This window comes from Phocoena sinus, chromosome 3 (assembly GCF_008692025.1).
Source record: "Phocoena sinus isolate mPhoSin1 chromosome 3, mPhoSin1.pri, whole genome shotgun sequence".
NCBI classification, from domain to species: Eukaryota; Metazoa; Chordata; class Mammalia; order Artiodactyla; family Phocoenidae; genus Phocoena; species Phocoena sinus.
In genome coordinates this window covers 142717616-142745166 of record NC_045765.1, presented here as the reverse complement: position 1 = coordinate 142745166, position 27551 = coordinate 142717616, and the positions used below count along the sequence as shown (strand labels likewise).

The 27551-nt window shown below is 49.5% G+C and overlaps 1 protein-coding gene across 3 annotated transcripts; it reads right to left on the bottom strand.

Annotated features, from left to right (window-relative positions):
- GDNF (glial cell derived neurotrophic factor) lies at window positions 1–27551 on the bottom strand. 3 transcript variants are annotated; one of them, XM_032628159.1, is made up of 3 exons: window positions 27056–27551; window positions 21919–22095; window positions 1–3089 (listed from the first exon to the last, which is right to left on the bottom strand). In XM_032628159.1, exons 2-3 carry the CDS (start codon window positions 22067–22069, stop codon window positions 2605–2607), a joined length of 636 nt encoding a protein of 211 aa, XP_032484050.1. In that variant the 5' UTR covers window positions 22070–22095; window positions 27056–27551; the 3' UTR covers window positions 1–2604. The 3 variants fall into 3 exon arrangements, with proteins under 3 accessions (XP_032484050.1, XP_032484051.1, XP_032484052.1); XM_032628160.1 differs by having other exon boundaries at window positions 21997–22095; XM_032628161.1 differs by lacking the exon at window positions 21919–22095 and having other exon boundaries at window positions 27056–27150.

The window sequence follows — 27551 nt, the reverse complement described above, 5'->3', positions numbered from 1 at the left end:
GCAATAGAAATGAGTTTTTATTTGTAAAAAGTTACAAAATAATATTGTACAAAAATAAAGTCTGTAGAGAACTTTGGTTGTATAACACAAACGACCGAGACAGATCAGAGAAGTCAAAACTTCCAAAGAAGTGCACTCCTTACTGGATCAGATGGTAATCACAATGATAGAGAAAAATCACAAACTTTACCCTTTTGTGGATTTGGTGGAGCGATTTGCTTCAGTTAAAACCTGCTTATGGTGTGTAGGTGATGCTGGGAACAAGCTGTCAGCACCCGTTGAATCCCACTGCCCCTGTGGGCAGAGACTCTCCACGGGGAGCTGGGGCTGGGGCTGACCCCTGGGGACACCAGCCGCCAGGTCAGCCAGGACTCTCTGAATCGGACAGAGGATCCCGGGGCTGCATCAAACTGTGCTTCGTGAATGACTGGTCGGCTGGGTCTGTCCCTGTTTTGAGCAGGCCGCTCCTCAGCAAGGTCCCGGCTTGGGCCCCAAGAAAGGACAAAAGGGAGGCCCTTCTCCTCTATTTCCGAGTCGTGAAAGGGGAACAGAAAGGACAGAGGGTGCAGAACGATGGACAGCTCGGGTCTTTTGGGGCAGGGCGGGGGAAGGGATGTCTGGTAACTGCTGCTTCTTGGTTACTTTGTAAAATTAACATGATTATTTGAGGGAGGCCAGTAGGCTATTTAACGGCTCAATCTGTCACAGTTTGGGGCTAATAGCCACTACGGTAGTGATGGATGATCTCTCCGATAAAAATCCCTTTTATGAGATGTGTAACAAGCTCTACAGCAGGGCTCAGTGCATTGAGCACGGGTCAGCTGCCAGACAAATCCATGATCTGGGGCGCTTAGGAGAGGGTTGTTCTCACCCTCCACCTCCACCCCGTCAAGGGCTTTCAGCATCCAGGTGGCAGGGCGTGTGTGCTGAGGCTGGCCCAGGCCCGTCTTGCGTGTCCACCCTTCCGGGGCACCTTCTTCCGAGGGAGGGGTAGCAACTGGTGGCTCTTTTGGCAACTGGCTGACCAGTTGACTGGAAAGCCTGGGGCACTCCTTGGCTGCACTGGGGCCGAGCTTGTTTCTCAGGAAGGTGGTGGATGGAAGGATAGAGGAAGAGTCTCCACAATCAGGGCAGAACCCTGGCTACCTGACAGGACTGTTACTTCGAGGTCTGCACTGAATCCAGGACTACCTACTAAGGGGACTTTAACCTTTGATATATATGGTTATGCACATGATAGACAGAAACACGTGGACGGGAGTGAGAGCTTAAATACAACAGGGAATGGAGCACACAGCCTGTCTGCTGGGAGACAGAACCGTGAAGAAATGAAGCCGAGTGCCCCGGTCTCTGTGTCCTGCTCCCGAAAAGGGAGCCGGTCAGAAATGTTCCTTCTGACACGTTTCTTCTCTAAAATATGAAAACAACAGGTAAGACGCTGAGATCTGGGGGAATCACACGAGAGCTCTTCTTAAAAAAGGTAAAGTAAGTGATTTTTTGCCTAGCGAAAAACTTTTTAATACTTTGAAAAGCATGGACCCTTGTTCCCAATTCAAATTTCCTTTGTCACCTTCTTTTGCATTTTGCGAGCACATATACTTTGGCACCTTTGAAAAGAAACTTTAATAAATAAGGGAAAAAAGAGAAATTCATTAGTGAACGGTAATAAATAACAATAACTTAAATCTCAATAAATATTTTCTCTATACTTCTGTATCTGAAACAGATGCATTGCATCGAGTAGCTTCTCTGGTCACTGGTGACCACGCATAACGGAGCTGGGGTGTATGTAACATCTGTCTCTCTGTAAACCGAGAGCCCGGCGGCCTCCCCGCCCCGGTGCAGCTGGGGGCCTTCCCCGAACGCTCTCCTGCAAGAATGCTGCCGAAAACCACAACTGGTTTCCTGTTTCCAAGGACAGAAAGGAAATACCTTCAGGTTTGGTTTTAGTCACGAGGACAGCCTTTCTGGTTCCTAGCCAACCTCTTCCCACCTCACACACCATGCTTGAAATCAATCACCCACTGTTCCCCAAAACGCTGGCTGGAGTAAACCTCAGGCCTGAACCTTCAAAAGCAAAGGTTACTACCTCTCGTGTGTGTCTTTGCTTTTTTTTCTCCTCCTTGCCGGTGTATGTCTCCACTGAGTGACAGAAAAATAAACCTTTCTTGCTTTCAGCAGTAAAACGTAATGACAGGGAATGACACCAGGAGGACCATTGCCCTGGTGTCTCCAGACATGTGAAAACAAACCACAGGAGATACGCTGGTTTGGTTTCAAGTGCATCCGCAACTGTACCCGTGACCGGCGACGGTGGACTGTATCGGATGAAACGATGGCAACACCCAAGCAGGGACACCAGCCCTGAGCTTCTGGTGACGCTGGCCGCCATCTGGGAGAGTGCAGACAGCTGTTTCCTCTCTCTCCCGCCCAGTTTTCTGTCGCTGGATCTCCCTCTGCCAGGCTCCCACAACGGCTGCCTGCCTCCTCCTCGACTCCTTGGTCCTTATCTTCCACTGCGGGCAAACATTTTCTGGGAACCTTGGTCCCTTTCTTTGCACTTTGTGGCAGGAATGCAATACACAGCGGTCTCTGGAGCGGGAGTCAGATACATCCACAGCGTTTGGCGGAATGCTTTCTCAGAATATGGTAAACCAGGTTATCGTCTAAAAAGGACAGGTCGTCATCGAAGGCGAGGGGTCTGCAACACGCCTGCCCGACTTTGTCACTCACCAGCCTTCTATTTTTGGACAAGTTTTTTAATATTTTGTCATACATTGTCTCGGCTGCATCGCAGGAGCCGCTGCAGTATCTGAAAATGAGTTCCTCCTTGGTTTCGTAGCCCAAACCCAAGTCAGTGACATTCAGATGCACGGCAGTTAAGACGCACCCCCGATTTCGGCCCCTCTGGCCCCGCCGGCCTTTCCCTCGGGAACTCTCCGGGCTGGCGGCTGCAGCCTGCCGGTGCCGCTCTCTGCGAGGAAGCACGGCCATTTGTTTATCGGGTGACCGTTTCAGTCTTCTAATGGTGGCCTGTATAAAATCCATGACATCATCAAACTGATCAGGATAATCCTCTGGCATATTTGCTGTGCAACAAGAAAACAGAAACGGTCACGTGAGACAACAGCAACGACCGCTTCGAGGAGGCTCCAAGACCCCGGTGTCTCCTAAAGGCGGCCAAGCTCGGCCTCAGGGTGAGACTACCAGCTCAGGGACCGCTGTCCCCCCCCCCCCCCGTCCACCCCGAGCCTGAGGACACAGGCCGAAAGGTACCCTCCAAGACTCCGCGGAAGGAAGTTCATCCACACGGGGCGTGACACACTTCCTTGCTGAAGACAGATCCTTAGAAGGGGAATTGCCATTTGAATAACATCTGCCATTTTGTAACGTGTCTGTATGGAGGGTGCAGATGGTGATGGAGGCCCCTTCTTCTTGTTCTGATAACGTAACCTACAGGTTCTCAAATGTGAGTGTGGATGGGACTATGCTGGGATGCTCACGGAAATGCAGAGTCCTAGCCGACCCTTAAGGGAAGCGTGGGGAGGGGCCGAGGAATCCGTACTTCTAATGAGCCCTGGAGAAATTCTGATGGGGGTGGTCCATGGAGCATACGTTGAGAAACCCTGTCTTAGAGGGTGAAAAAAGGATTAACCTTGGATTGGGCTTGGAAGACACTGCTGCTTTCACCTGGAATACCGAGGAGTGCTTTTTCCTGAAATCCACCCCGACTTAGCACCTCTGCTCAGCTGAGTGGGACGAGAACCATTCTGACAGATCACATGAAAAGCTCTTGAGCTCAACTGTATTTTAGAGCTTCCTTAAAAAACATTAAGCCTACTTTTCACTAACACAGAGACTAATTTACCACTTCTTTGGATTAGCATGACTTTAAAAATATATGGTCATACTGTAAGATGACATTTTTTTTTTTTTTTTTTTTTTTTGCAGTACGCGGGCCTCTCACTGTTGTGGCCTCTCCCGTTGCGGAGCACAGGCTCTGGACGCACAGGCTCAGCGGCCATGGCTCACGGGCCCAGCTGCTCCGCGGCATGTGGGATCTTCCCGGACCGGGTCATGAACCCATGTCCCCTGCATCGGCAGGCAGACTCTCAACCACTGCGCCACCAGGGAAGCCCAAGATGACATTTAAAAAAAAATTTTTCATATATTTTATTTAACCTTATATTTCTTTTTTTTTTTTGAGTATTTAAAGTTAATGTATTTTCTTTCTTTCTTTCTTTCTTTTTTAACATCTTTATTGGAGTACCATTGCTCCACAATGGTGTGTCAGCTTCTGCTCTACAACAAAGCAAATCAGCTATACATATACATATATCCCCATATCTCCTCCCTCTTGCGTCTCCCTCCCACCCTCCCTATCCCACCCCTCTAGGTGGACACAAAGCACCGAGCTGATCTCCCTGTGCTATGTGCCTGCATCCCACTAGCTATCGGTGGGGTAGCAAGAGTGGGGATGGTGTGGAATTTCCAGATCACCTTGTTGCCCTAAAACTCAAATCTAAAATTTGGCACTGGATGGTCCTGTGCACAGAATTCTCAAAGCTGCTTCCACTGGTCTGTGCTCCATCGCCTCTTGCCCCCGAGCCCCTGCATTCCAGCCTTACCCTCCTTCAGTCTGTTGCAGTTTTAAGAGCAACACTCTTAAAACTGTTAACGCAGCTCATGTCCCTCCTCTGCTCCAAGCCCTCCAATGGCTCCCCATTTCCCTTGGCATAAAAGCCAAAGTCGACACTGGCCCAGGGCTCTCCCTGACCTGGCCACCCACTCCGTCCCAGCCTCTGTTACCACTGACCTCGTATGCAACTTCCTTCTTCCTTACTGCCTCCCCCTCCAGCTTCTCTGGCCTTCTCACTCTTCCTCAAACACAAGGTTTCTCAACCTCAGCACTACTGACATTTTGGGCTGGAACATTCTTTGTTGTGGGAGCATTTAAGGACGTGTAGTTGCATCCCTGGCCTCTACCCAGGAGATGCCAGTAGTGTCCCCCAGCCCCATCCCAACAGTGACGAACTGAAGTGTCTTCAGATATTGCCAAACGTCCCCTGGGGGCAAGATCATCGTGGTTGAGAACCACACAGATCAGAACACAAACAGGGATGCAGGGCCTTTGCGCCGGCTGTTCCCTCTCTGCCTGAAACACCATTCCTGCAGAGTACCCAGTGGCTCACGCCCACATCCCCTTCGAGTCTTTGCTCAAATGTCACCACCACCAAGCCCCACCTTGACCTCCCTGTTTCAAATGCAATCCCTCCCGAGCCCAAAGCCAGACCCTCCTGCCCTCTTCCCTCCCCAGCATAATACTCACTACCTTCCAACACACTGTCTAACTTTCCTTATGTTGACTACTTGTTGTCTGTCTTCTCTGAGCGAATGTCACTTCCACGAGGCAGGGACCTTTGCGTGGCTTGCTCACCAGTGGAGCCCAGGTGCCTACAATAGGATCTGGTCCCTGGAGGCCCACAATGATTTCTGAAAGAGTTAGGTCACTTTATGAGGGGAGAAAGAGAGAGTCCTTAATTTATCCAGGGGACACTTGGGCTTCAGCTGAGAACCGCACCATGATGAAACGAAAGGCTCCAAAATAAACAGCCTCCGTCAGGCGGGCAGCCACAGTGCGATGAGCAGCACGGTCATCTCCCTCCTGCGAGTGAATACGCAGTGAATAACCAAGCTCACTCCCTTGCCAGCTTCCGGCAGCTTTAAAGTGTCAGCTCTCAAAGCCCACTTCATCCTGAGGATTCAGAAAGGTTCTGGCTCCAGGGGAGTAACGTGTTCTCAAGAAGGACTGGAAGAGTGGGAGAGTATTGGAATCTGAATTTGTCGTTTCCTCTGAACCGCCTCTACTGGACTTCCTTAGGAAGTTTCCATCCTTCCTCCCTCCCTCTCTCCCTTCCTTTCCTTCTCTGTTCTTAAAAAAAAATGTTGAATCGATAAAGATATGGCACATATATACAATGGAATATTACTCAGCCATAAAAGGAAACGAAATTGAGTTATTTGTAGTGAGGTGGATGGACCTAGAGTCTGTCATACAGAGGGAAGTAAGTCAGAAAGAGAAAAACAATTACCATAGGCTAACACATATATATGGAATCTAAAAAAAAAAAAGATGGTTCTGAAGAGCCTAGGGGCAGGACAGGAATAAAGACGCAGACGTAGAGAATGGACTTGAGGACACAGGGATGGGGAAGGGTAAGATGGGACAAAGTGAGAGAGTGGCATGGACATATATACACTACCAAATGTAAAATAGATAGCTAGTGGGAAGCAGCCGCATAGCACAGGGAGATCAGCTTGGTGCTTTGTGACCGCCTGGAGGGGTGGGATAGGGAGGGTGGGAGGGAGGGAGACGCAAGAGGGAAGACATATGGGAACATATGTATATGTATAACTGATTCACTTTGTTACAAAGCAGAAACTAGCACACCATTGTAAAGCAATTATACTCCAATAAAGATGTAAAAAAAAAAAGACATGAACTACTTATTTCGAAAAATGAGTTGCTTATGCTATTTGTGACTTTTTTTCAATAATAAGCTATAAAAGAGGAAATTAGGTGTGCTCAGTTTCAAAAACCCATGCTTGAATAGAAGTCTGAACTTCTAAACCTGGTATCTTAGGGGTGATTAGTCAAAGTACAAAAAAAAAAGTCTTCAAATTTCTAAAGAGACTGTTTTACAAAAGGATCCACATGATGGGGTCCCTGGCTCTTTTCAAGAACTCCTGAATAGATCATTAACTTAAGAACCTGGGAACATGGAAGTTAAAACTGATTGAGAATCAACTGAGGATTAATCAGAAATGAGGATGAAATATTACTAAAATTTTAACATAAACGAATGGGAAAACATTTGACTTACAAAAGTTCAACTTACACTGGTTTAGAGACTCATTAGTTTATATAACATGATAAATTACATAATTTTATATTACTAGGGTTATAATGATTTGAATCAGCATTTATAATGTTCTTACTTATTGCCTGACACTTTCAAAGTTCTGGAAAAATGTTGTCCCTCCTTTTTAAGACATTTTGACCACATGACTCTGTCCACTGGCTTTGCTTGCCAGATAAAATACAGAATACCTAGTTAAATTTGAATTTCAGATAACTAGCAAATAAATTTTTAGTATCAGCAGTCCTCAATAATGTTTGGGACATACTTGTCCTTTGTTATGAGAACGTTTAGTTCCTTTTTCTTTATTTTAATTTCTGCTTGGCCTTTTTGGGGTGATGCGTGTAGCAGTGTGAATGCACCAGCCACTTATGCTTTTGGGTGAGGTGGTGAATGGATCATTAAGCCTGAATTAAAAGGCTTCCAGTCCCCTGGGAAGCAGTCAATCTGTGTTTGATGTGTTAAACCAAATAGCGTAGGGGCTACCCTGGTGGCGCAGTGGTTAAGAATCCACCTGCCAATGCAGGGGACACGGGTTTGAGCCCTGGTCCGGGAAGATCCCACATGCCACGGAGCAACTAAGCCCATGCTCCACAACTACTGAGCCTGCATGCTACAACACCTGAAGCCCGTGCGCCTAGAGCCCGTGCTCTGCAACAAAGAGAAGGCACCACAATGAGAAGCCCACGCACCGCAACGAAGAGTAGCCCCTGCTCGCGTACTAGAGAAAGCCTCCGCGCAGCAACGAAGACCGAATGCAGCCAAAAAGAAAAAGAAAAAGAAAGAGTGTAGGTAATGAGGACTGCTTTTGATGGGACATCTCCCTCATACATTGTCGTTAAGGTGGAAATGTTTATTTAAGCCTCAGGTTCAGGACATAGGTGATTCTTATTGAACTGAAGGGATTCCACCCTGCCCCCTTTCTTCTCCTTCTTGAACAATAGAGGAAAAAGTAAATATTTATGCTGAAAGTTTTACATGGAGATGAATTTTGGAAACTAGAAAAGGGCAACATTATATTTTCCAAACCATAGAGCAAATTGGCCTGTCTCTTCCAACTGAATTCCTAATCCCAGGCCTTTTGCTGCTGACTGAGTTCATTTCTAAAGAGACCTCAAGTTATCAACACTAGGCATTTGGCGGGGGCATTGTGAGCCATGCCCCCACTGAGCCAATCTTTAGGGTCTCTACAGAGGCCTCACACTTGGCTCAGGCAAGTAAACTCCCCGGGGGACCAAGAAGCCCCCAGCTGCCTCCATGTTCCTGGAATTCACTGAGCCAGGGGCAGCAAAGGGGCTGGGTTTGGATTAGTTCCCCAAATTAAGACTTAATGGCATATCACTTTCTTTATCCTATAAAGGGCTTGGCAGCACGTCAGCTACACAAATGGCCCTCGTTAGTATGAACTTTGATAGTAAAATACTTGCAAAGCACAAAAGAGGAGCATCGTTTTTAAAAAGTAAGTCAAACACTTGCCCATTTCCCAGACCCACTTGGAGGCTAGATCTGGGAAAACGTGGACATCTAGAAGCTAAAGTTTTCGAAAAATCAAAACGCTCAAATGCATTTAAGTCATCCTTCACGGTGCAACTAAATATTTGGGCATTATTCTATTTAAAACATTTTAACTTTGATGTGTCCTTTGTATAAACAATGTTATTTAAACAAATGAAACCTTGTACAGGGCCAGACTCTGGGAACAAACCAAACCATTCACTGCAGAGACTTTGCCCCCCTCGATTATGGGAAAACAGTAACATTACCTCAGGAACAAAGGCCTGGGATATTGACTCTCTGGTAGAGTTAATTGAGTTTTTATAGCAAAAATGGTGAGACCTCGGAGTACCCCTTGTAATAGCTGAACCAAGAAGCACATAATTCAAAACATTATCTTGGCTAAGCTGGCATTTAGCGGACAAAATATTCTTTTAAATGTCAGATTTCTCTTCAAAAGAGTACAGGTTAATTATATATATATATATTTCAGGTTAATTGTATTTTAATCAAAGGGTCATTTTATACTCGTATTGGGTTGTCCCCCTCCTCACCCAGCCTGGCTGGGTGTCTAAGCCAGTTTTCAGCCTGTCTTTGACCTGTGGGCCCATGAGGGAGGCAGCCCAAGTTTGTGTAGAAAGCAGTGAGGAGGTGACCCCTTACCTGGAGTGGGGTGGGCCCCAGCAAGGAGAGGGCTGGACCCTAGCACGCACAGTGGGCCTCTCCTACAGGAGCCAGAACTAGCCTCAAGGATGCAGAGGCTCTGGAGAGAAGGCCCAGGTGTTTCTCGCTCTGGGAGGACCCACCTCTGTACTCCAGCGAAAAGCATCCAGCTTCTGTGTACTGGAAGGGCAAGGGTTAATACGCTGAGGTCCACAGGGGTGACCTACTGCCTAGGTCAAGGCCACACAGGCGAGAGGCACATCGTCAATCAGTGCCTGGGTGCCCTCACTCCAGGTGGTGCCCAGTTCTGAGGTGGGCTAGACCCTGGGTGTGAGGCCAGAGATGCTGTGCCTGCAGAGCCTTTCCTGAAAGGCTGTCTGCAAAAGGAGGCACGTGGAACCCACCCCCCCGGGGGGGAGGACATTTAATCTGATATTCGTTGCCTACCTGTACCCCAGGTAAAGTACAAATTGCTCTGTAGACCAAATAGATAAAAAAGAGAAGTTGTGTGTGTATACACACACACACATATATACAAACATATATGTGTATATACACATATACACGTGCATGTTTACATGAAAAGATCAGCCTAAGATTTATGTAACCTCTCAAGAAAATTCCCAACTAATGTCATTCTTTAGGATGCTGTTTTTCCTTTTCAATAATGTACGAACATGATTTTCTTTCACTAACATTGCAGTATTATGAGAACTACGTGATGGAGTCTTACCTTTAAAATTCCCCACGTTACAAAGAATATGCATCACCCTCTATTTGAAACGACAGCTTCCTTGATGCACTTAGTATGCCCAGTGTAAAGGTGGGATGGATGCCACCCAGCATGAATTTTAACCCTGACAACATCCCTGCAAGGCCAAAGTCGGGGTCGCCTATTTATCTGTACTTTACAGATCAGGAAACTGAGGCTCAGAGAAGGTAAATATCTATCTGCTCAAGGCCACGTGGCTCATACATGTAGACTCAGCTGGTTTTGGTTTCAAAGCTCAGACTTGTTCTAGGGCTCCAAGCTGCCGATCTGTTTTTAAGTAAAAATTCCTCTATGGTGGAGCCTGCCTAGTCTCGGGTGTGTGGTAACTTACTCTGGAAGATGTGCTGATCTCACCTGCACGCATGTACCACATTCAGAACAGGAAGTGAGAAATACACTTTCTACCGGAAAGTTCGGCGCGAACTGAGGCACACTGAGTAGATTCTAAAGTTAGGCTGCCGTGGACCACAGAATACAGTGAATCGTCTCCAGAAAGGGAAAAGCACGCCGTTCGGGGGCAGCTCTCCCACATCCTGGGTCTGGCGTATCACCCTAAGGCAGAACTGGCAATTTCCCAGTTAAAACCGGAAAACCGGCAGCCACGGGCGGTGGCAGATTCAGACAGAGAGGCCCCGTCTCCGGAAGCTCCTCAAACTCGGGCTGGCACCAAGTGATAAAGTCTCACTGCAGAGCTGGAGAGGACAGAGCCTGGGATTCCAGTCCGGGGTCAGTCCCTGCCCAGCCTGTGACCTTGGGCTAGTCACTGAACCCTTCTGAGGTCGGCTAGCCCCTCTCCGGGGCCTTCCCCCAGTGCTAATGCCCTAAGATGTGAACAGTCTAAGTCTTGGTGTCACCCCCGTCCGGGAGAGGACTGCCTCTACTGACGCCCCCGCAGCATTCTGCTAACCGCCAGCATCAGGGGCCCCAGGAGACCCCATGAGAGGTATTTCAGGTTCTAGCAGTTCTCAACCTTTTCCGTTTGCCTCTTGGTTCAATGTCTTGGTTACACCTGAAATAACCAAGTGCCTCTCAACTCATCAAGTCATCTTCCTGTGTCTTATTTAGGAGAGGTGAAGAGATGTGTAGAAAGGGCCCTATACTTGTGTCTCAAAGCACCCAGGTTCTAGTGGGAGGTATCCTTCCACCCCAGTCTCCATCTGTAAAGGTAGAGAAGGAGCCAGTGACCTCCGAGAGGACACAGACACCAACACGCTATAATCCTGCAGTCTCCCTCACCCAAAGGGCAACATTGCCATTTTCTCAAAATCTCTGTTTTATTCATTTCTGGTCTTGCTGCTTGGTCTTAGGACTCTAAGGCTAGAATCATCCACGGCAACTGCTACCAAACGCACTGTAAGAGCCCCACAGCTTGCGTTGGGGGCTGTTGACGCTTGTTTCTTATTTGACCTTCAGCGACCTCTGAAACGTGTGGTGTTAGTTCAGGAGCACGTTGCAGTTCTCTGAAAACTTCAAAGTTCTGCCACCTGGTACTATTTAAAAGTGTTGACTTTGCCACTTATTTGAACTAATTAAAATAAGGCACCCATGGGTCCCTAAGTACTGGAATGCTGAGGCATCTCGCGTCATGTGATGACCACCCTTACTTTCCTATTTTGGACAGGGTATTCATCTAGCATTACAGAGACCATCCTGGTCAGAGTGGACTTGGGTTAACTTCAAGAGGGGTCCATAGCATCTATTCTCCCATGAACAATCACCAGCTGAGGCAATTTACTAAGTCACTGTGACCACTGCCAGAGCTACCAGGGCATTCTCTCCATGACCAGTGGTTTGCCGGCAATAAAACATGACATGGGTTTATTTGAAAAGTATTTGCGTTGTAAAAACACCAGTGTTTTGTTGTTTTAAAAAAGCATTTCTGGATCCTCTCAAGACAGAAGAAAAGACCAACCAGTTCAAAATACAGAAAAAGAAGCCTTGGGTATACTTTTAAAGGCCATTTGCCCACCAGAATGCCATTTTAGTTACCACCTCCACCTACTTTGACCAACATCGCACACACTTATTAGCTATACCATGTCTTGACTACTTATCCTACAATTTAACTGAGAAAACTTGTCACCACTGTAATGGAAATTACTCTATAAATACAAATAGCCAAAAACCTCACTCAGGAAAGCTGGACTACATTCATTTTGTTACTCAGCTTCTAATTGCCCTGCTCTGATTTCCACCTATGTGGTCCATACTTTTATTATAGTGATGTTAATAATTTTATGGTAATACAGAATGGCTCCCCTGAGGGGAAAAGGTCCATTCTTCTGCTTTTAAGTCAGGAAAACACTCAATAGGGTGTCCATTTGTTAGCTAATCCATGAACACCTGGTGCGAGCTAAAAGCAGACCCCAGCCAGCTGTAAACACCTCACGCTCCAGCGCACACCAGGAGCCCTGCTACTGCCCTTATAAAACACTTAACAGGGGAGGGAGAGAAAGTTACCCAATACAATGACGCATACAAAGCGCCCCTTGGGGAAAATAATCCCTTGAGATGTTCTCAGAGGCAGGTGGTTTTTGAGGGGAAACCCCAAGGAACCTGGAAAGCAAAAGAACCTGGCTTCTTCCTTCCCACAAAGCCCTGCCTGCAGCCTGAGAGGCCCCATGGTTCCACTGGGTCCTGCATTCAACTTCCCTGGGCCCTTCCCAGTGGGCCCACCTGAGCAGTGGGTAGAAGGAACTCGAAGGGCCTGAGGGACCTGGGCAAGAAGAGGAGGGATTAAGGAGCTGAAAGGAGAATAAAGGGGGTGAAAGAAAAGTATTCTTTATCATTTGAGCCTGCCTGATGGAGGTCAGATGTGAGGAGGGACTTTCTACCCCTTGGTGGATGAATTTACTGGAATCTCAAAGACTCTTCAGGTAATTAGCTAGACATACCATTCAAAAACAGCTGCATTTACAAAACCTACACGCCTGACTTTTCTCCTTGCTGACGTAGCCAGAAGAGTTCCGTAGGAGAGTGGTGGGCTGGCAGGAAGTGGTCATGTGGTGTGGTCGAAAGAGTGAGTGTTCCCTCAGGCTTTCCTGGGTCCAGTCTGGTTAAGCTGATTGACCCTGTGCAGCCCCGATCTCCCCTGAAAATGGGGCGAGTTACACGCACTGGAAGAAAATTTTTGGTTCAGCGCCTGAAAGTACTTAACAAATGGCACCAAAAGTAAGTCCCTACGGTTTTCACGTCTGTGCCCGTTCTTCACTGACATTCCATTGAAGACGGTGGCGTGAAGACTAAGTCTGCTGGCTCTGGACAAAGGGGACGCAGACACTGGCCCCCTGCTCGTCCAGCATGTCGCATGGAGGAGAAGGCCTGGAGGCCCCGGCATGGTGGTCTGTGGATGGGAGGTGCAGGCCTGTCCTGGGAGTCTGGGCTGCCTCTTCTCTCTTCCTAGAAATGCCCCCAAATTAACCACACAAACATCAGCTGACTCCACAGCCCATGAACGATATTTTGTGTCCACCATGGCATAGATCGGTGTCTTCAAACTGTGGCATGTATCCCTCTGGGGGTACATGAGGACTTTCTACAGAGCCTACGGGTAGTTTTAAGAGAATCAATGTCCAGAGCCTCAAATTCCACATGCGCTGCGTCCTAAGACTGGTCCACCTACGAATACTCCTGCAGCCAGTTCTCCTTTCACAGTCATCCCTCTGCCTTCCTGCCCGTCTCACTCATTTTACCGCGAGGCACTGTCTGGTGGATAGACACCTGTAAGGACAGTTCAGGCGTGCATGGCTCCTTGGGATAAACTGGTATCGGTGACTCGTGATGTGAGGACACATCATCATGAACTTAGGATTCCAAAGATGTGTACCTGAATCTAATCATGTGGAAACAATCACACAAATGCAAACCGAAGGGCAGTCTGCAGGACAGCAGGCAAGACAGTCTGGACTTCTCAAAACGTTGTGGGAAAAAAGGCTTGGGAGCTAATTCTAGATTAAAGGAGAATAAAGAGACATGACAATCAAAGGCAAGTTGTGACTCTCAGTTAAGGGAAAAAACTATGATGAACGTTATCGCCACAATTGGGGGCATCTGAATATGGACTACCTATTGGATAACAGTATTATGTAAATGTTACATTTCCTGAGACTGATAACTGAATTGTGGTTATATAAGGTAATGTCCTTGGCTCCTAGAAGGTTCATGCTGAACTACTGACTGTTATGTTTGCAAGTAATTCTCAAATGGTTTAGGGAGAAAAATGAAGCAAAATGCTAATGAAAGGTCAGTCTTGGTGAAAAGGGGACACGGGTGTTCATTGTACTAGGAACACTTACTAAAAAGTCCCATATGAATGAATCAAGAAATATCAAAGTAGGTGGTTCCATATTTCGTTCTGTCCAGGCACTCATGGCAAGGCATGGTATTTGCCTGTCTGTCCATCCACCCATCCATCTATTCATCTTATAATTAGGATCCAGAGGCGTGGTGCTTGTCATGGATGTATACTAACATGTGCATTTGAAGTGAAAATGAAGTTGGACCTTTTCTGACCAAAAATTAAACTTATTTGAGCTGATTTGTTTGATAATTTTCCACGAATTGAATGTTACATTTGCAGCTCCAGGGTTTTGCCAAAAATGGATTTGAAGCACATATCTAGTTCCCAGATGGGCTGGAAATTACATCTGGTGCAACTATTTAAACTTGTGATAAAACTGCAGATATCACTTTAGAAGTGTGCAATAGTTTTTCAACATAATTTTGTAGGTTTGCAAGCAAAAAAGTTTGAAGACTTTAAAAAACCATGCTCAGTTATACAATCATACAAAAGTGGGTTTTGTCTCTACTGAGCTAAGCAGTTGATTCCCCATAGTGACCCAAGATCTGTGTGTGCAAACCCACTCCTGTTCCCACAGAGGCCATCACTCTGGCACGTGTGCAGTCACCCTTGGTTTCCCAAGTGGACGCTTCCTTCCCTGGGCGGAACAGAAGCCACCTGAGGGCAAGTGCCTTCTCGAAAGCCTCCCAAATGCCATCAGCCTATCAAGCATTCTAGGAGACCTCACTTTGTCCCGAAGAGTTAGGGAGCCTTCTCTCACTGCCAAAAGCATCGATATTATAGGACCATGCGGAGAAATGTCCTGATTTAGACTTCGAAATATCCAGTAATAATATGAGCCTAGGCCCACTGCAGCCCAAACAGGGATCAAAGAAAGGGCCTCAAGGAAATATAATATTCCTTGCTTCTTGCTATTAGTTTGCTCATTGATTTTCCTAGAAATACGTGTTTCAGTTAGTGAATACATTTTTAGCAAGCCAAGGTCTGTGTTTTCTTAATCTACTAATACGAGAGCAGTCTGTGTTAAGCCAGCATTATTGGCTTTGGGACTAGAAGTTTGAGGTTTGCTGGCTTCACCACTTATTGGATTTGTGACCTTGAGCAAAACTCTAGGTCTCATTGCTTCATCTGTACAACGGGGATAAATAACATCTCCTCTTGTCCAGTATAGCTCAAACCTACTCGATTTTAGGACAACATGAAAAACCTATTTGTTAAAATAACAAAATGCTGGAGAGGGTGTGGAGAAAACAGAACCCTCCTACACTGTTGGTGGGAATGTAAACTGGTGCAGCCATTGTGGAAAACAGTATGGAATTTCCTCAAAACACTAAAAATTGAATTGCCATATGATCCAGCAGTCCCCCTCCTGGGCATATTTCTGGACAAAACTATAATTCAAAAAGATACATGCATCCCTATGTTCAAAGCAGCACTATTCACAATAGGCAAGACATGGAACAACCTAAATGGTCATCAACAAATGGATGGATAAAGAAGATGTGGCATATATATATATAAAATGGAACACTACTCGGCCGTAAAAAAGAATGAGATAATGGCATTTGCAGCACCATGGATGGACCTAGAGGTTATCATAAGAAGTGAAGTAAGTCAGAAAGAGAAAGACAAATACCGTATGATATCACTTATAGGTGGGATCTAATCTAATCTAAAATATGACACAAGTGAACTTATCTACGAAACAGAAATAGACTCACAGACATAGAGAACAGACTTGTGGTTACCAAGGGGGAAGGGGGGAGAGGGAGGGATGGATTGGGAGTTTGGTATTAGCAGATGCAAACTATTATATATAGGATGGATAAACAACAAGGTCCTATTGTATAGCACCGGGAACTATATTCAATATCCTGTAATAGACACGGCTAGGGTGAAGAGTAAGCTGGGACGAAGTGAGAGAGTGGCATGGACATATATATATACGCTACCAAACGTAAAATAGATAGCTGGTGGGAAGCAGCTGCATAGCACAGGGAGATCAGCTCGGTGCTTTGTGACCACCTAGAGGGGTGGGATAGGGAGGGTGGGAGGCAGACACAAGAGGGAGGGGGTATGGGGATATATGTAGGTGTATAGCTGATTCATTTTGTTATAAAGTAGAAACTAACACACCTGTTCTGTTTCATAAATACATTCATCTGTATGATACTAACTTAAGTTTTTATTTGTAGCTCTTCACTTACTTGAGGATTAACAGGTTGATTCAAGTGTGCCTATGCCTAGACACTTTAAAAATAAGGGCACACTGAAAATGAAAAATATGCCTATGCTATAGACTCATGAAGCTTGGGACTTGAGTAAGTTTTGCAGCAAGAAGGCTTTGCAGTGAGATCCTGCTTGCTGCCCCCTGCTTGTTTGAGACACTCCAGCGGCACCCCGCTGCCATCAGAAACAGAGCAAGCACCTTCTTTTCCTGGATTTTACAGTATCTCATAATCTGGTATCACCTACAGAGATATCCTGAATTTCACACTACTTCCCGCCACCTGTTCTCAGTACTTGGCGACTAGTCTGGCCTCCTCCTTGTATCCACCACCTGCCCCTTCCCCATATCGTGATCACAAATTTGCCTATGCTTCTCCTTTGTCTGGAATGTGCCCTTTTCCCTTTCCCTTCCTTTCCTAATACCCATCTTTCAAGTACCAGCTCAAATCCCCCCTCTCCCCCAAATTCTTTCCTGCTATAATCTCCAAATCCCAATGACTTCATTGCTAGGAATTCTTACCATGACCACAGCTAACATACATGCCTCGGTAGACATAGCTATCTCTCGGACTGACAGTCCACCCACCCACCCACCCATCGGCCTATCCATAGTTTACAACTAGATCATAAGCTATTTAAGTTCACAATTTTGCCTTTTAGATGCCCACACAGCACCTAGAGCATGAAAGATATTTAATACTTGCTTCCTGATTGAGCTCAAGTGATTAATGAAAGAATATGTGTTTTAATTGAATAAAGGGGCTATGGACCATTAAGTGCTAAAGAAACAAAGATGAAAGGGACATTAGGAGGGGAAAATGCCAGATAGCTTTTATTTTTCTATCAGTGAAAGTAGAATCTTTTGAGAATAATTCTTTGGCTGTTGGATCGGCCTAAGGTCCTACGACTGGCCAATTCAAATTAGGCCTGAAATAGATTTCTCTAAACAGCAACAGTTTGAAATAGGTCTTCAGACTGAGGCCAGAATGAGATGTTGGTCTCACATCTCAAGTGAGAAATCAGTGCTTCCTAAAAGCCTGACATGCGATTTCCTGAATTCAGGACCCCCATCCCAAGTGGCAGAGCCCTTTTTCAGCATAGGGACTTTATTACAGTATCATCTATTCATATAGTCCCTAAAATAATAAGGAGCAATAGGTGGACAGCACTTATTTATTCTGAACTCTGAACCCACAACATGAGATTTGAAAGCTTAAAATTTAACCAGCTTATTGCACTAGAAGCTTTCTTAGCCGAAGAACAATGGGCTGAAAGTTTACTAAATTCACTAACAGTTCTTTTTTGCTGAGTTTGTGACACATCTTAAATATCCAGGTGGGATCACTTAAAACAGAAATACTCTATCTCAAGACAGGGAGCCTCCAACTAACAGCCCCCTTATCACCTACCTGTAAGGATCTTAGTGCGCCCTGACCCCCTTCTTCCCATGGGGAAGAGGGTCTTCCTAACATGACCATGGGAATCTGGTGGGAACAATGCCATAGGAACTATGTGGGCTCAGAGAATGGGGAAGGGAAGGAGCTGTGAAACCTGGGAAGAGCCAGGGGGAGCTGACCCAGGGGGCAGAATCCCAGGCAAGACTGGCCCGCCTACGTGCTGACCAACTGACTGTCTCTGGGGCCCAAAATAGCCTCCCTGCAAGGCCTGCATTTCTTTCACTCTCGATGCTTTGTCGGGGCTGCTTGAAATTCCACCGGTTAGAGCAATGGCTTGGCAGGGGCTGAAGTGAAAGTCTGTGTCGGGAGCAAAGGCATTCACTGGGTGCATGCTGCAAGGAGGAGGGTGGCAAGTACAATAGTTGTTTATGGGGCACAGGTTTTACAAAGCATTATCTCGTTTAACTCTCACAGCAGCCCCAGGAGGCAGGATGAATAGTATTCCTATTTTACAGATGAGGAAACTGCGCTTTAAGAGCTGTTAAGTAACAGCTGGGTAAGTGGCAAGACTGGGATCCAAACCATAGACTGATCTGAATGTGTGAACGTGAGCTCTTGCTTGTTGAAACTCCATGATTTGCTCTATGCCCTCCTTCTGCAGATTAGGGGACCCGGCAACCTAGGAAGAGACTCTAGCCCAATAATATTGTGAATTATATCTCAGTTCTATCAGGGTTTACATAGATTTTTGTGGGCTAGTCTGGGAGCTTGATAGCTTGATTTGTAAGATGGTTTCTCTAGGGAAATGTGTGACTTGCTACCAAACTGGTGGAATATAACCCCATTAGATTACAATAAATTGTGGATTACCTGCAATAATTTAAGAATGCCCGGTGTTTCTTCTAGTTGGTTTCCGGTCACACAGAAAGCCCACCTTTTCAGCCCAAGGTTCTTCATGTTTAGTTTTTGTTTACAAACCTACCAAATTGCACCACACACTGTACCTTTACTAGAGAGTACGTTTCATGAGGACAGGGGCTTTTGCCTGTGTACCAAGGATTCCCTAGCACCTAGGACAGTGCCTGGCACATACTAATTACTTGTTGAATGAATACGTGCTTTTAGATCACAAATTTTTAAAAACCATCCTCCTGCCATCATGGAACTCTGGCACTTTGGACAAGCTGCTTTACATCTTTAGGCTTGGGGACCACAGGAGTACCTTTGGGCTCTAAAATGCTATGACATCTGTGCGTATCACCTTCTAGTTTCGCTTTCTAGATGCCTCAGGCCTGCTCTAATCACCCTTTGGAGAAGATATGGGTAAAAAGCAAAATAAAAAAAAACCGAAGATGGTGAAAGGGAAAAGTCTTGGACGCCCCAAAAGGAAAATCACAAGTCTTTGAGTTTAGACAAGTTCAAAGTTGCTACAGGAGGCAGCAGCCACAGTCCAAGAACTTTATTGTCAACCTCTAGGCAAACAAGTGAGCCAGTTATGAATTCTACTTGGTTGGTTCAGCTCATGATAATGGTAGGAACAGAATTCTGGCTGTTTCATTTATATTGGAACCAGCAAAATACACGCAACCTCAAAGGTGTGTGTGTGGACAGGGTGCAGTCCAGCCCCCTTTAAACAGCACAGAATGACTCAAGGTGGCATGAAAGAGCCTTTGCTCAGTCACTAAGTTACAAGCATTTGAAAAGAAGAGGGACCAGTATTTACGGTACTTTCTATTTTCACATGAAACGAGTGACTGAATGTTTTTCTACATAAGCCTTAACCAGTTGCATGGCGTACCGTGCAGGATATAAATGTCAGCATGTTGACACTGGTTGAGTGTTCAAAGTCTGCACGTTGTCATTATTCCGCCTTCCCCGCACTGACAGCTTGCTACCGAATTGAACATACCTGGAAAGGAGTCAGTTTGGCTTAGAACGCAGCTCACTTTCTCTTTGGGAACATTTCTCTTTCAAGGATCTATTGGGTCTTCCGATAGGTAAAACAGAATCAGTTGTGTTCTGCTGGTTCTAATGTAAACACAGTGGTCAGAATCTTGTCCATTGATGACTTAGCATCACTTTCGGAAAAGGGACGTGATCTCCCTTTCCCCAGAACCCCCAGCTACCGCCGTCCATCAGTAGGATTACGGCTACCTTGCTTGCTTTGTGACTGCCTGTACCTTACATGAGGCACGGATTTTCTTAGGGTATTATCAAGCCATAGGGATTCAACCCTGACTACACATTAGACTCACTTGGGGAACATCTAAATATCTAGATGCCCAGGCCACAACCCAAACCAATGAGATCAGAATCTCTCCTGGTGGAGCCCAGCATCAGCAGTCATTAAAGTTCCCCAGGTGAGTCCAGTGAGCAGGGGTCTTTTCTTATGAGTCTTTTCCCAAAGGAAGGTTAGGGTGGAGTGTGCAGGTGTGTGGGGGGGGCAATCTCACGGTCATTGGCATTTTGGAGTGGAAAGGCCTTCCTTTACTGTATAGTTGTAAACTGTTCATTGAGTTCTGTAGTAAGTAATGTGTCCAAGGTCACAGAATTAGCCCAAAGCAGAGCCAGCACCAGGAGCCAGCATTAAATAAGCCTAGGTAGACAGGATACTGATATGCTAATTAAACCTCCATGAATTAATCAGCTTCACAATCAGGCACAGTCGTTTTTCTCTCCAGAATATCTTGGTTAGAAAACTATTACCTTCCACTGTGTTCCTGTTCCTCTGACCTAGGCTGCTTGAACCAATGAAAAGCCACTTACTCAGCCCTCATGGGTACAGTTCTGAAGACAATGGCACTAAAGGGCATTTTAAGTTTCTACTGCAGAAACACTGTATACGCTAAGATGGAAACATTGTATACGCTAAGATGGAAACATTGTATACGCTAAGATGGAAACTCATGGTTGAAACCAAAGCCTTTAAAAATTGGTTTATACAACTAATGGACAGAAACTCTTGGAACAGTTCCTTCAATTTCAAGGGATCAACTGTGTTCTCTTTCCTACCCTAAGTCACTCTTGAAGTCTTAATTTGCCTTAGAAAAATGCACTTTTCTTTTCCCTGGGACTTCTGGAAGATGGTGCTTTAATTGTTGTAATTAAGTATAAGATAAACACATCACATTTCCTGGGCGATTTTTAGCCCAAGGCCATAGGTTTGGGGGACTCTAGCATACAGCTGACTCCGGGACCCTTTCTACTGTGCATGTTTCAAATGCAAAATAGCTTGAAGGGTAACGGGAGTGGTGAGTGGTTATGGTGACGCTCACTATTGCTTTAGTTTGGGGTTGTGCAAATTCTCTGCTGCTACCTTTGTTAGCTACATACCTCCCCAATAATCTCTAACTTGTGATGAAGCATACTCTGCTTTATGCAATAGATAAACTTCTCAAGAGCGGAGGGTAAATTATATCAAATCATAGCTGATGTGCCCTGATAAACTGCTAAGACATTTTTGAGAGGCAAATCACAGACTCATTTCCTAATATTAATAACCTGGTCTTTTCTTAAGAGTTAACATTGTCATGTGTGGAGTGAACGATGGTTTGTTTCTTTTCCCCGTAGCCCCAGCTAGCACTATGTATCGTTGTCTTTCTAGAACTGGAACTTTTCTGAACAGATTTGACACTGCCCAGATGCTTGTTCTGGAAATCAAGGCCCTTCTGTGTTTTCTCTGACTCTGGCTTGGTTTTATGAAACCTCAGCCTCTTCCCTTGCAAGGGCAGTTTAGGATGGAGAATTCAGCACAGCCAGGCACACCCAGAGAAAGAGGGCTTTGGAAGAAAAAAACGGGGGTGTGTATATGTGTGATGGGGAAGCAGAGGAAAGGGGACAACTGCGTGTTCTCCTACGGTGGTGGTGGTGGTGGTACTGCTGGGGAAAACAGCTGTTCCTCGGAACGCTAGATGAGTAGCAGAAATATATGTTACCCCCTGTGCGGGGCAAAACCAGCGCGTGCCACATACAGACTAGGTGTTGGGGTCCTGGGGCACCAGTCGGTGGCTACGAACCGCGAGGGGGCGTCGGCGCCAGCGCGGCTCTGCCCTGGGTCGGGAGGCCACACTGCGGTCGGGGCTGACTTGGGGTGCGTGAGAGCGGCGGGTGGGGTGACCCCCGCGGGGAGGGAGCGGTTCTTACAGTCACTGCTCGGCGCGAAGGGCGCGCGGCGGCGGCCGAGGGAGCGGTCTTCGGCGGGCGCCTCGGGAGGCCTCTTACCGGCGGGCAGCGGGAAGGCGGACGCGGTGTGGAGCAGCACCAGGCAGACAGCCACGACATCCCATAACTTCATCTTAGAGTCCCGTCCGGCGGCGGCACCTGGGCGGGCGGGCGGGCGAGAGAACCAGGGAGAGCGCGTTAGGCCTGGACGCCGAGGGCCGCCGCGCTGGCCGAGGCGCCTCGGCCCGGCGGGTCCTCGGGGCTCCCCTCCAAACTCGGTACCGCCCTCCTCCCGGACCGTGGCAGCCCGGCGGTTCCCCGGGCACCCCCCCCCCCCCCACACACACACACATCCTCCTTCCTTCCCAGCCGCCTGCTCGTCCCCGCTCCTGGGTGCGCCTCCCTGGCGGCCATCCCACAAGTGCCCTTCTCTTCCGCCACCGGATCCCAGGGGTCGGATTTTCGAGCAGCGCCGCTGCCCCCGCCGGTACCAACACGACGACACCAGCACTGGCGCGCAACACCCCCTTCCCGGCCCCCGCTTCCTGGGGGGCGACCGGGCAACCCTCACCCTGTGCTTCCCGCCCCGTCCAGCAGCTCCCACAGGCCCCGGGGAAGAGCCCTGGACCCAAGCAAGAGACCAGCCTTTTATTTTAGGAATAAAATCAAGTGCGGGACCGCCGGGGGGTCCTGATCCTGCTCTCAGCTAGGCGGAGGCAGGCTCAGCGGCACCACTAACCTGGCCCAAGCTTTCCTCCACCCTTTTATTTTTGTGGGACGTGGGCCTCTCACTATTGTGGCCTCTCCCGTTGCGGAGCACAGGCTCCGGACGTGCAGGCTCAGCGGCCACGGCTCACGGGCCCAGCCGCTCCGTGGCATGTGGGATCCTCCCGGACCGGGGCACGAACCCGTGTCCCCTGCATCGGCAGGAGGACTCTCAACCACTGCGCCACCAGGGAAGCCCTCCTCCTCCTCCTCCTCCATTTAACTTAGTGTTTTGTCGTCGGAACAAGAAGTTAGTAGGGACTTGGAGACTTTGGGGCTGTCTGGGGAATATCTGAGTTAGGTTACTTCACTTCCCAAAGCTTCAACTCGGTTTAAAATACTACTTCCATTTCTTAAGGTTATGAATATTAACACAGGAAAAGGCCTAGCCAAGCAGAAAGTAAGCACTCAATAAGTGCTTTAGCGTTACTGTTAGGTAGGGATTGCCTTTGTCTTGAAAATGTTCGTGGTGTCCCCGAACGCCCTCTTTATTTTTGCAGTGTTGCGATATTCTGGCCTTAAATCCCTTCCCCTCGCAGAGGAATTGCGAGCTCCCCACGCCCGGTCACAGTCACTCCTGGACAACTACACCCGGTCCGGGACGCTACAGAGGAGTACGGGCACCAGAAGGACTAGACCAGGAAAGGGCGCGCGGTGGGGCTCAGGTCCTCTGAGTCAGGGGCCTCCGTTTGGTCTGTCCCTCCGCACACCCCTAGAAAGGAGGGTCACGCAGCAGGGGGCTGGTGAGAAAAAGGCCCCCTCAACTCGGGGCCAAGCCCCACACAATTAGGAGGTGGCGGGAGACCCGGGCGCCTTGGGGTGCGGTGTTACCCAGTGCCTTCCCAATGCCAGTGTTCAGTTTCCAAGGGCTACGAGACTCATGCAGTTGATTACCCTCTTTCCTCCAAATAAAAGGGATTCTTAGGAAAATCTCCTTGAACTTTTTCCGTGGGAGAGAGTAAGAGTTTCCAGGTAAAAACAAAAACTTTGGCCCCTTTCCTCTCCATTAGCAGGCAGGAGCGCCCGCCTCCCTTCCAGCAACCGCCCCCCATCTCCACCCAGAACTCCCGCCCGGCTTCCGGTGCAGGCCACCGGGGAAGCGTTTCATTCGACCGCCACCTCCCACCGCTGCGGAGGCGAATGCATTTTCCATCCTTTGGGCGTCTGTTTGTTCGCTATGCAGCTGTTGGGCTCGGGGAGTCTGTAGGGACTAGGAACTCCGAAAACCTGCAGCTCCGGGCGCCCCATGCCCCGCTGGCTGATTTACAGACCCGGGGAAAAGGAAAGGCTCTCGGTTGGGACGCGGGGGCCCAGGCAACACCTGACCCAGGCCGTGCAAAACGAGCCCAGCGAGGCGCTCGAGCAGAGAGAACTGGGGAACGCGAGGCCTCCCGCCCCCTCGCCCAGGGCCCGCTCGCGGGTGCGTGCGAACTGGCTGGCGGCCCTGAGGGGCGGGGAGGCGCGGGATTAATGCGCTATCCCAAATCGCGGTGGCCGCCAGCAGGAAGCGACAGAGGCACCAGATTTCCCTTCCGCATTAAGAGGGTTTTTCCTTTTTTTCCTGCTTGGCCGACGGAGGGCTTTTTAAATTGTACGTGGAGATCCTCAATTAGAAGTGTGGCGAAGCTGGCAAAAGAGTTCAGCGGAAAACTCCCCGCCTCGCCAAAGGAGGCTCCCGACTCCTGTTCCCGCCCTCGGCCGGGTGCGGCGCAGGCCACGAAAAGAGCTCTCCCACCTCCCCCGGACGGGGAGGGCGCATTCTTCCCTCTGCGCACCGCCGGGGCAGGCTGCAGCCGGAGCGGCTCTTTAGTTCCCGGTGTTTGCTTGGCGCAGCAAGAGGAGGGAATCCGGCGGCTCGCATTCACAGCGGTCCACGCTGAGGTTTTTCCCACCCCCCCCCACCCCCCGCGGGTTCCCTGATGGTCTCTTTATCGCTTTCTTAAAGCACATCTGTCCGACGTATTTCTGCCGCAACCTTCCGCCTTTGCGGAACGCGCTGCCACGTGCGATAACCAAGCTCTCCTCTCGAAGTCGGCTCCGCCAGGTGCCCCCGCACCCGTCCTCGTACCCTACAGGCTGGTTCCCCTCTGCGCCCAGGACTTACGCGCCCGGCAGGGCAAAAGGGGAGCGTCGCGGGCGCCGGCACCTGGTGGTCCCCAAGTCCAGGGCGGAAAGGACGTCCCAAGAGCCAAAAGTGCCGGCAGAAGCCGCCGCTCGTCGTGGGGCGCTTCTGGGTTCCCAGCACCAGAGGGCACCAGAAACCGCCGGAGTCCTGGAGCGCCCACGCGGCTGGGGCTGCGTTGTCATTTTAAGCATAGAACCGATGAACGAGCACTCCCCTTACAATCCTTCCCCAAATGCAAATTACCCCCCCCCCCCCGAACTTCGGATGTCCTCACGAGCATCCCTGCTTTTCAGGCTCCTAGCCCTCTTCATCCTCACTAATTTTTCTCTACCCACCTCACTTAAGCTGGTTTCTCGGCAACCTGCTTTTTGAACTCCCCCCCTCCCCCGCGTCACAGTGACAGCTTCAGCGCGTGTGAGCGCTCCCGCCGCCAGTGCCCCCGCGCCTTCTTGTGTCTGGCAGGCTGGGAGGTTTGTTTAGGCTTTGCCTTCGAGATCCAGGTCTCAGGAGGAGAAAAGGGAGGCGGGGGTGGGTGGGTGGCGGCGTGCTGTAACTCGGGGGCTTTCTTTTGGGATAGGGACAGAAGTTGCTGAAAAGATGAACTGCTTTTCTTAACTGTGTCTTGTGTCCTGGACGGACGGAGGACTTATTCTGTCGGGCCCAAGACCAGAGTAGGAAAAAGAATGAGCGCCGCCTTCTGCAGGCAGTCTGGGAAGGGGTCTGTCTGTTAAAGGGCCCGAGGCCGGGTGCCAGACCCAGGGGCACCCGAACCCCTTGCGAGAGTGGGCTGGCGACGCAGCGGGCTCCCCGAACACCTGACACTTGTTGAAAAGGCGACACTGTCCCTGAACCCTGCCGAAGCGAAGACGTGGCGAAACTGTGAGGGCGAGACCTGGTCGCGGCTGGGCGGAAGCCCAGCAGCTCCCTCTTCCAGGGCTTTGCGGGAAGAGGTGCGTGCGTCAGGTTGGCAGCAGCATCTCTTCCTCGGGATACTTAAGTGTATATTCAAGATGGTCTAGATGGGTGGGATGGGGGCGGGGAGGGAGGTCCAAGAGGGAGGGGATATATGTATACATATAGCTGATTCACTTCACTGTACAGCAGAAACTAACACAACACTGTAAACCACTTACACTCCCCCCCAAATATACTGCGGAAGAGTGAAGTGCGCTCTAACACATCCGCGGCAGGGCTCGGAAGAGTTGTGTTTGTCCCCACCAATGAGCAAAAGTGCTGCGAGCGCGGGGCTGGGCAGCTCCCCCGGGGCGCGCACGTCGGCTCTGCGGGCGCGTGTGCCAGCCCCGAAACTAGGGAGGCGTCAGGAGGCTGGGGGTTCCGGCGGGAGTCATTCCCCGCCCCGAAGAGAGTTCGTTTTCACCCGGTGGGTCTGGAAACCAAACGACAGCGAAATCAGCCCTGAGGCTGTGCCAGGGTGGTGGCGGGGGTGTTACTGGGGGAGGTGGCACAGAGTACAGACGAAAGTCATTCAACCCATCACCGAGATGGCTTAGGGGAGACCTTGAGAAGGTTCAAGAGTCTGCTCGAGGCGGAGGCCCTGGTCCTGGACTGTTCAGGAAGCCCGTCTCTTAAGCTTGACGGGGATGGTGAGGTGGGATATCGGGCATTAGGAAAGTGCAAGCAACCGGGTTCCGACCAGGGCTAGGAATGTAGATTTGCAAGACCGCGCCGGAGGAGGTGAGCTCTCTATTTTTAGGTTCTCAGCACCTTTGCAGCAGTCCCTCCCGGGGCCCACACTTTCTCTTGGAACAGACCAAACCCAGTTACACTCCCGTTAATGATATCTATGCAGCTGCGCGTCCACAGAGAACCCAACTCTGGTCGTGGTAGGTTCAAAGGCGATTCCAGTCCCGCACCTTCCCGGGACTTGACGGAAGAGCATCTCGCCGAGTCGGGGAGGGAAACTGCCCCTGTCGGATATGCCCGGGTCCAGAGGCAATAGGGGCACCAGAGATTTTTGCCCACGAGGAAAGGCAACCTGCCCCTCCGCAAACCCAGCCTCTCCCCGGTTCCACTTCTCTCTCTCTTCTGCCCTCTCGGCGCTTCGGTTCCTTCTAGTGTCCCCTCTTTCTAGTCTCACCGCCTGCTCTGGGGTCCAGCCGCGCCCCCTCTGTCTCCAGCGCCGCACAGCCCGACGCACCCGCTGGCGACTCAGGCGCCACCCGCCCGCTCCCCCCAGGCCCGCTCCGCCAGGCCCGCTCCCCTGCTTACCTCGGATCGGGTCTCCGCAGACCTCCAGTTGGACATTAACTCCAGGTGCCCCAAGTCCCAGCCAGGAGACCCATCCGGGCCGAGGGCAGGAGCGCGGAGCCCCGCCCGATAGGTCAGGGGCACGAGTTCGCAATCCTGGGGCTGCTCGGGGCAGCAAGGGCGCGCAGGAGGCGGCGGCCAAGGCTCCCGCCGCCGCCGCCGCCGCCGCCGCCGCCGCCGCCGCGAGAAGGGCGAGGGATGCAGACAGCTCCCCCGCCGGCTCCCCGCACCCCCAGAAGCCGAGGTCCGAGCAGCCGCCGCTGCCTTGGGTTGGGGGTGACAGGGCTGCGCGCGCCGCGCTTTTAGCCCGGGTTGCGCGGGCGGGGGGCGCGGCGGCCGGTTCAGCGGCGGCGGCCGCGCTCTGCGCCTTCTCGGGGCGCAGCGCCTGGGAGCACGAGACGCGCCGGGCTGATGCCGCCGGAGCTGAGGTCTGGCCTGGAAATCCGAACGAGACACC

Coding starts and splice junctions, on each gene's coding strand:
- GDNF (XM_032628159.1), bottom strand. CDS start 22,069: ATGAAGTTATGGGATGTCGTGGCTGTCTGCCTGGTGCTGCTCCACACC. Junction 3,090..21,918: donor CTTCGCGCCGAGCAGTGACT/GTAAGAACCGCT, acceptor CTTGTTGCACAG/CAAATATGCCAGAGGATTAT.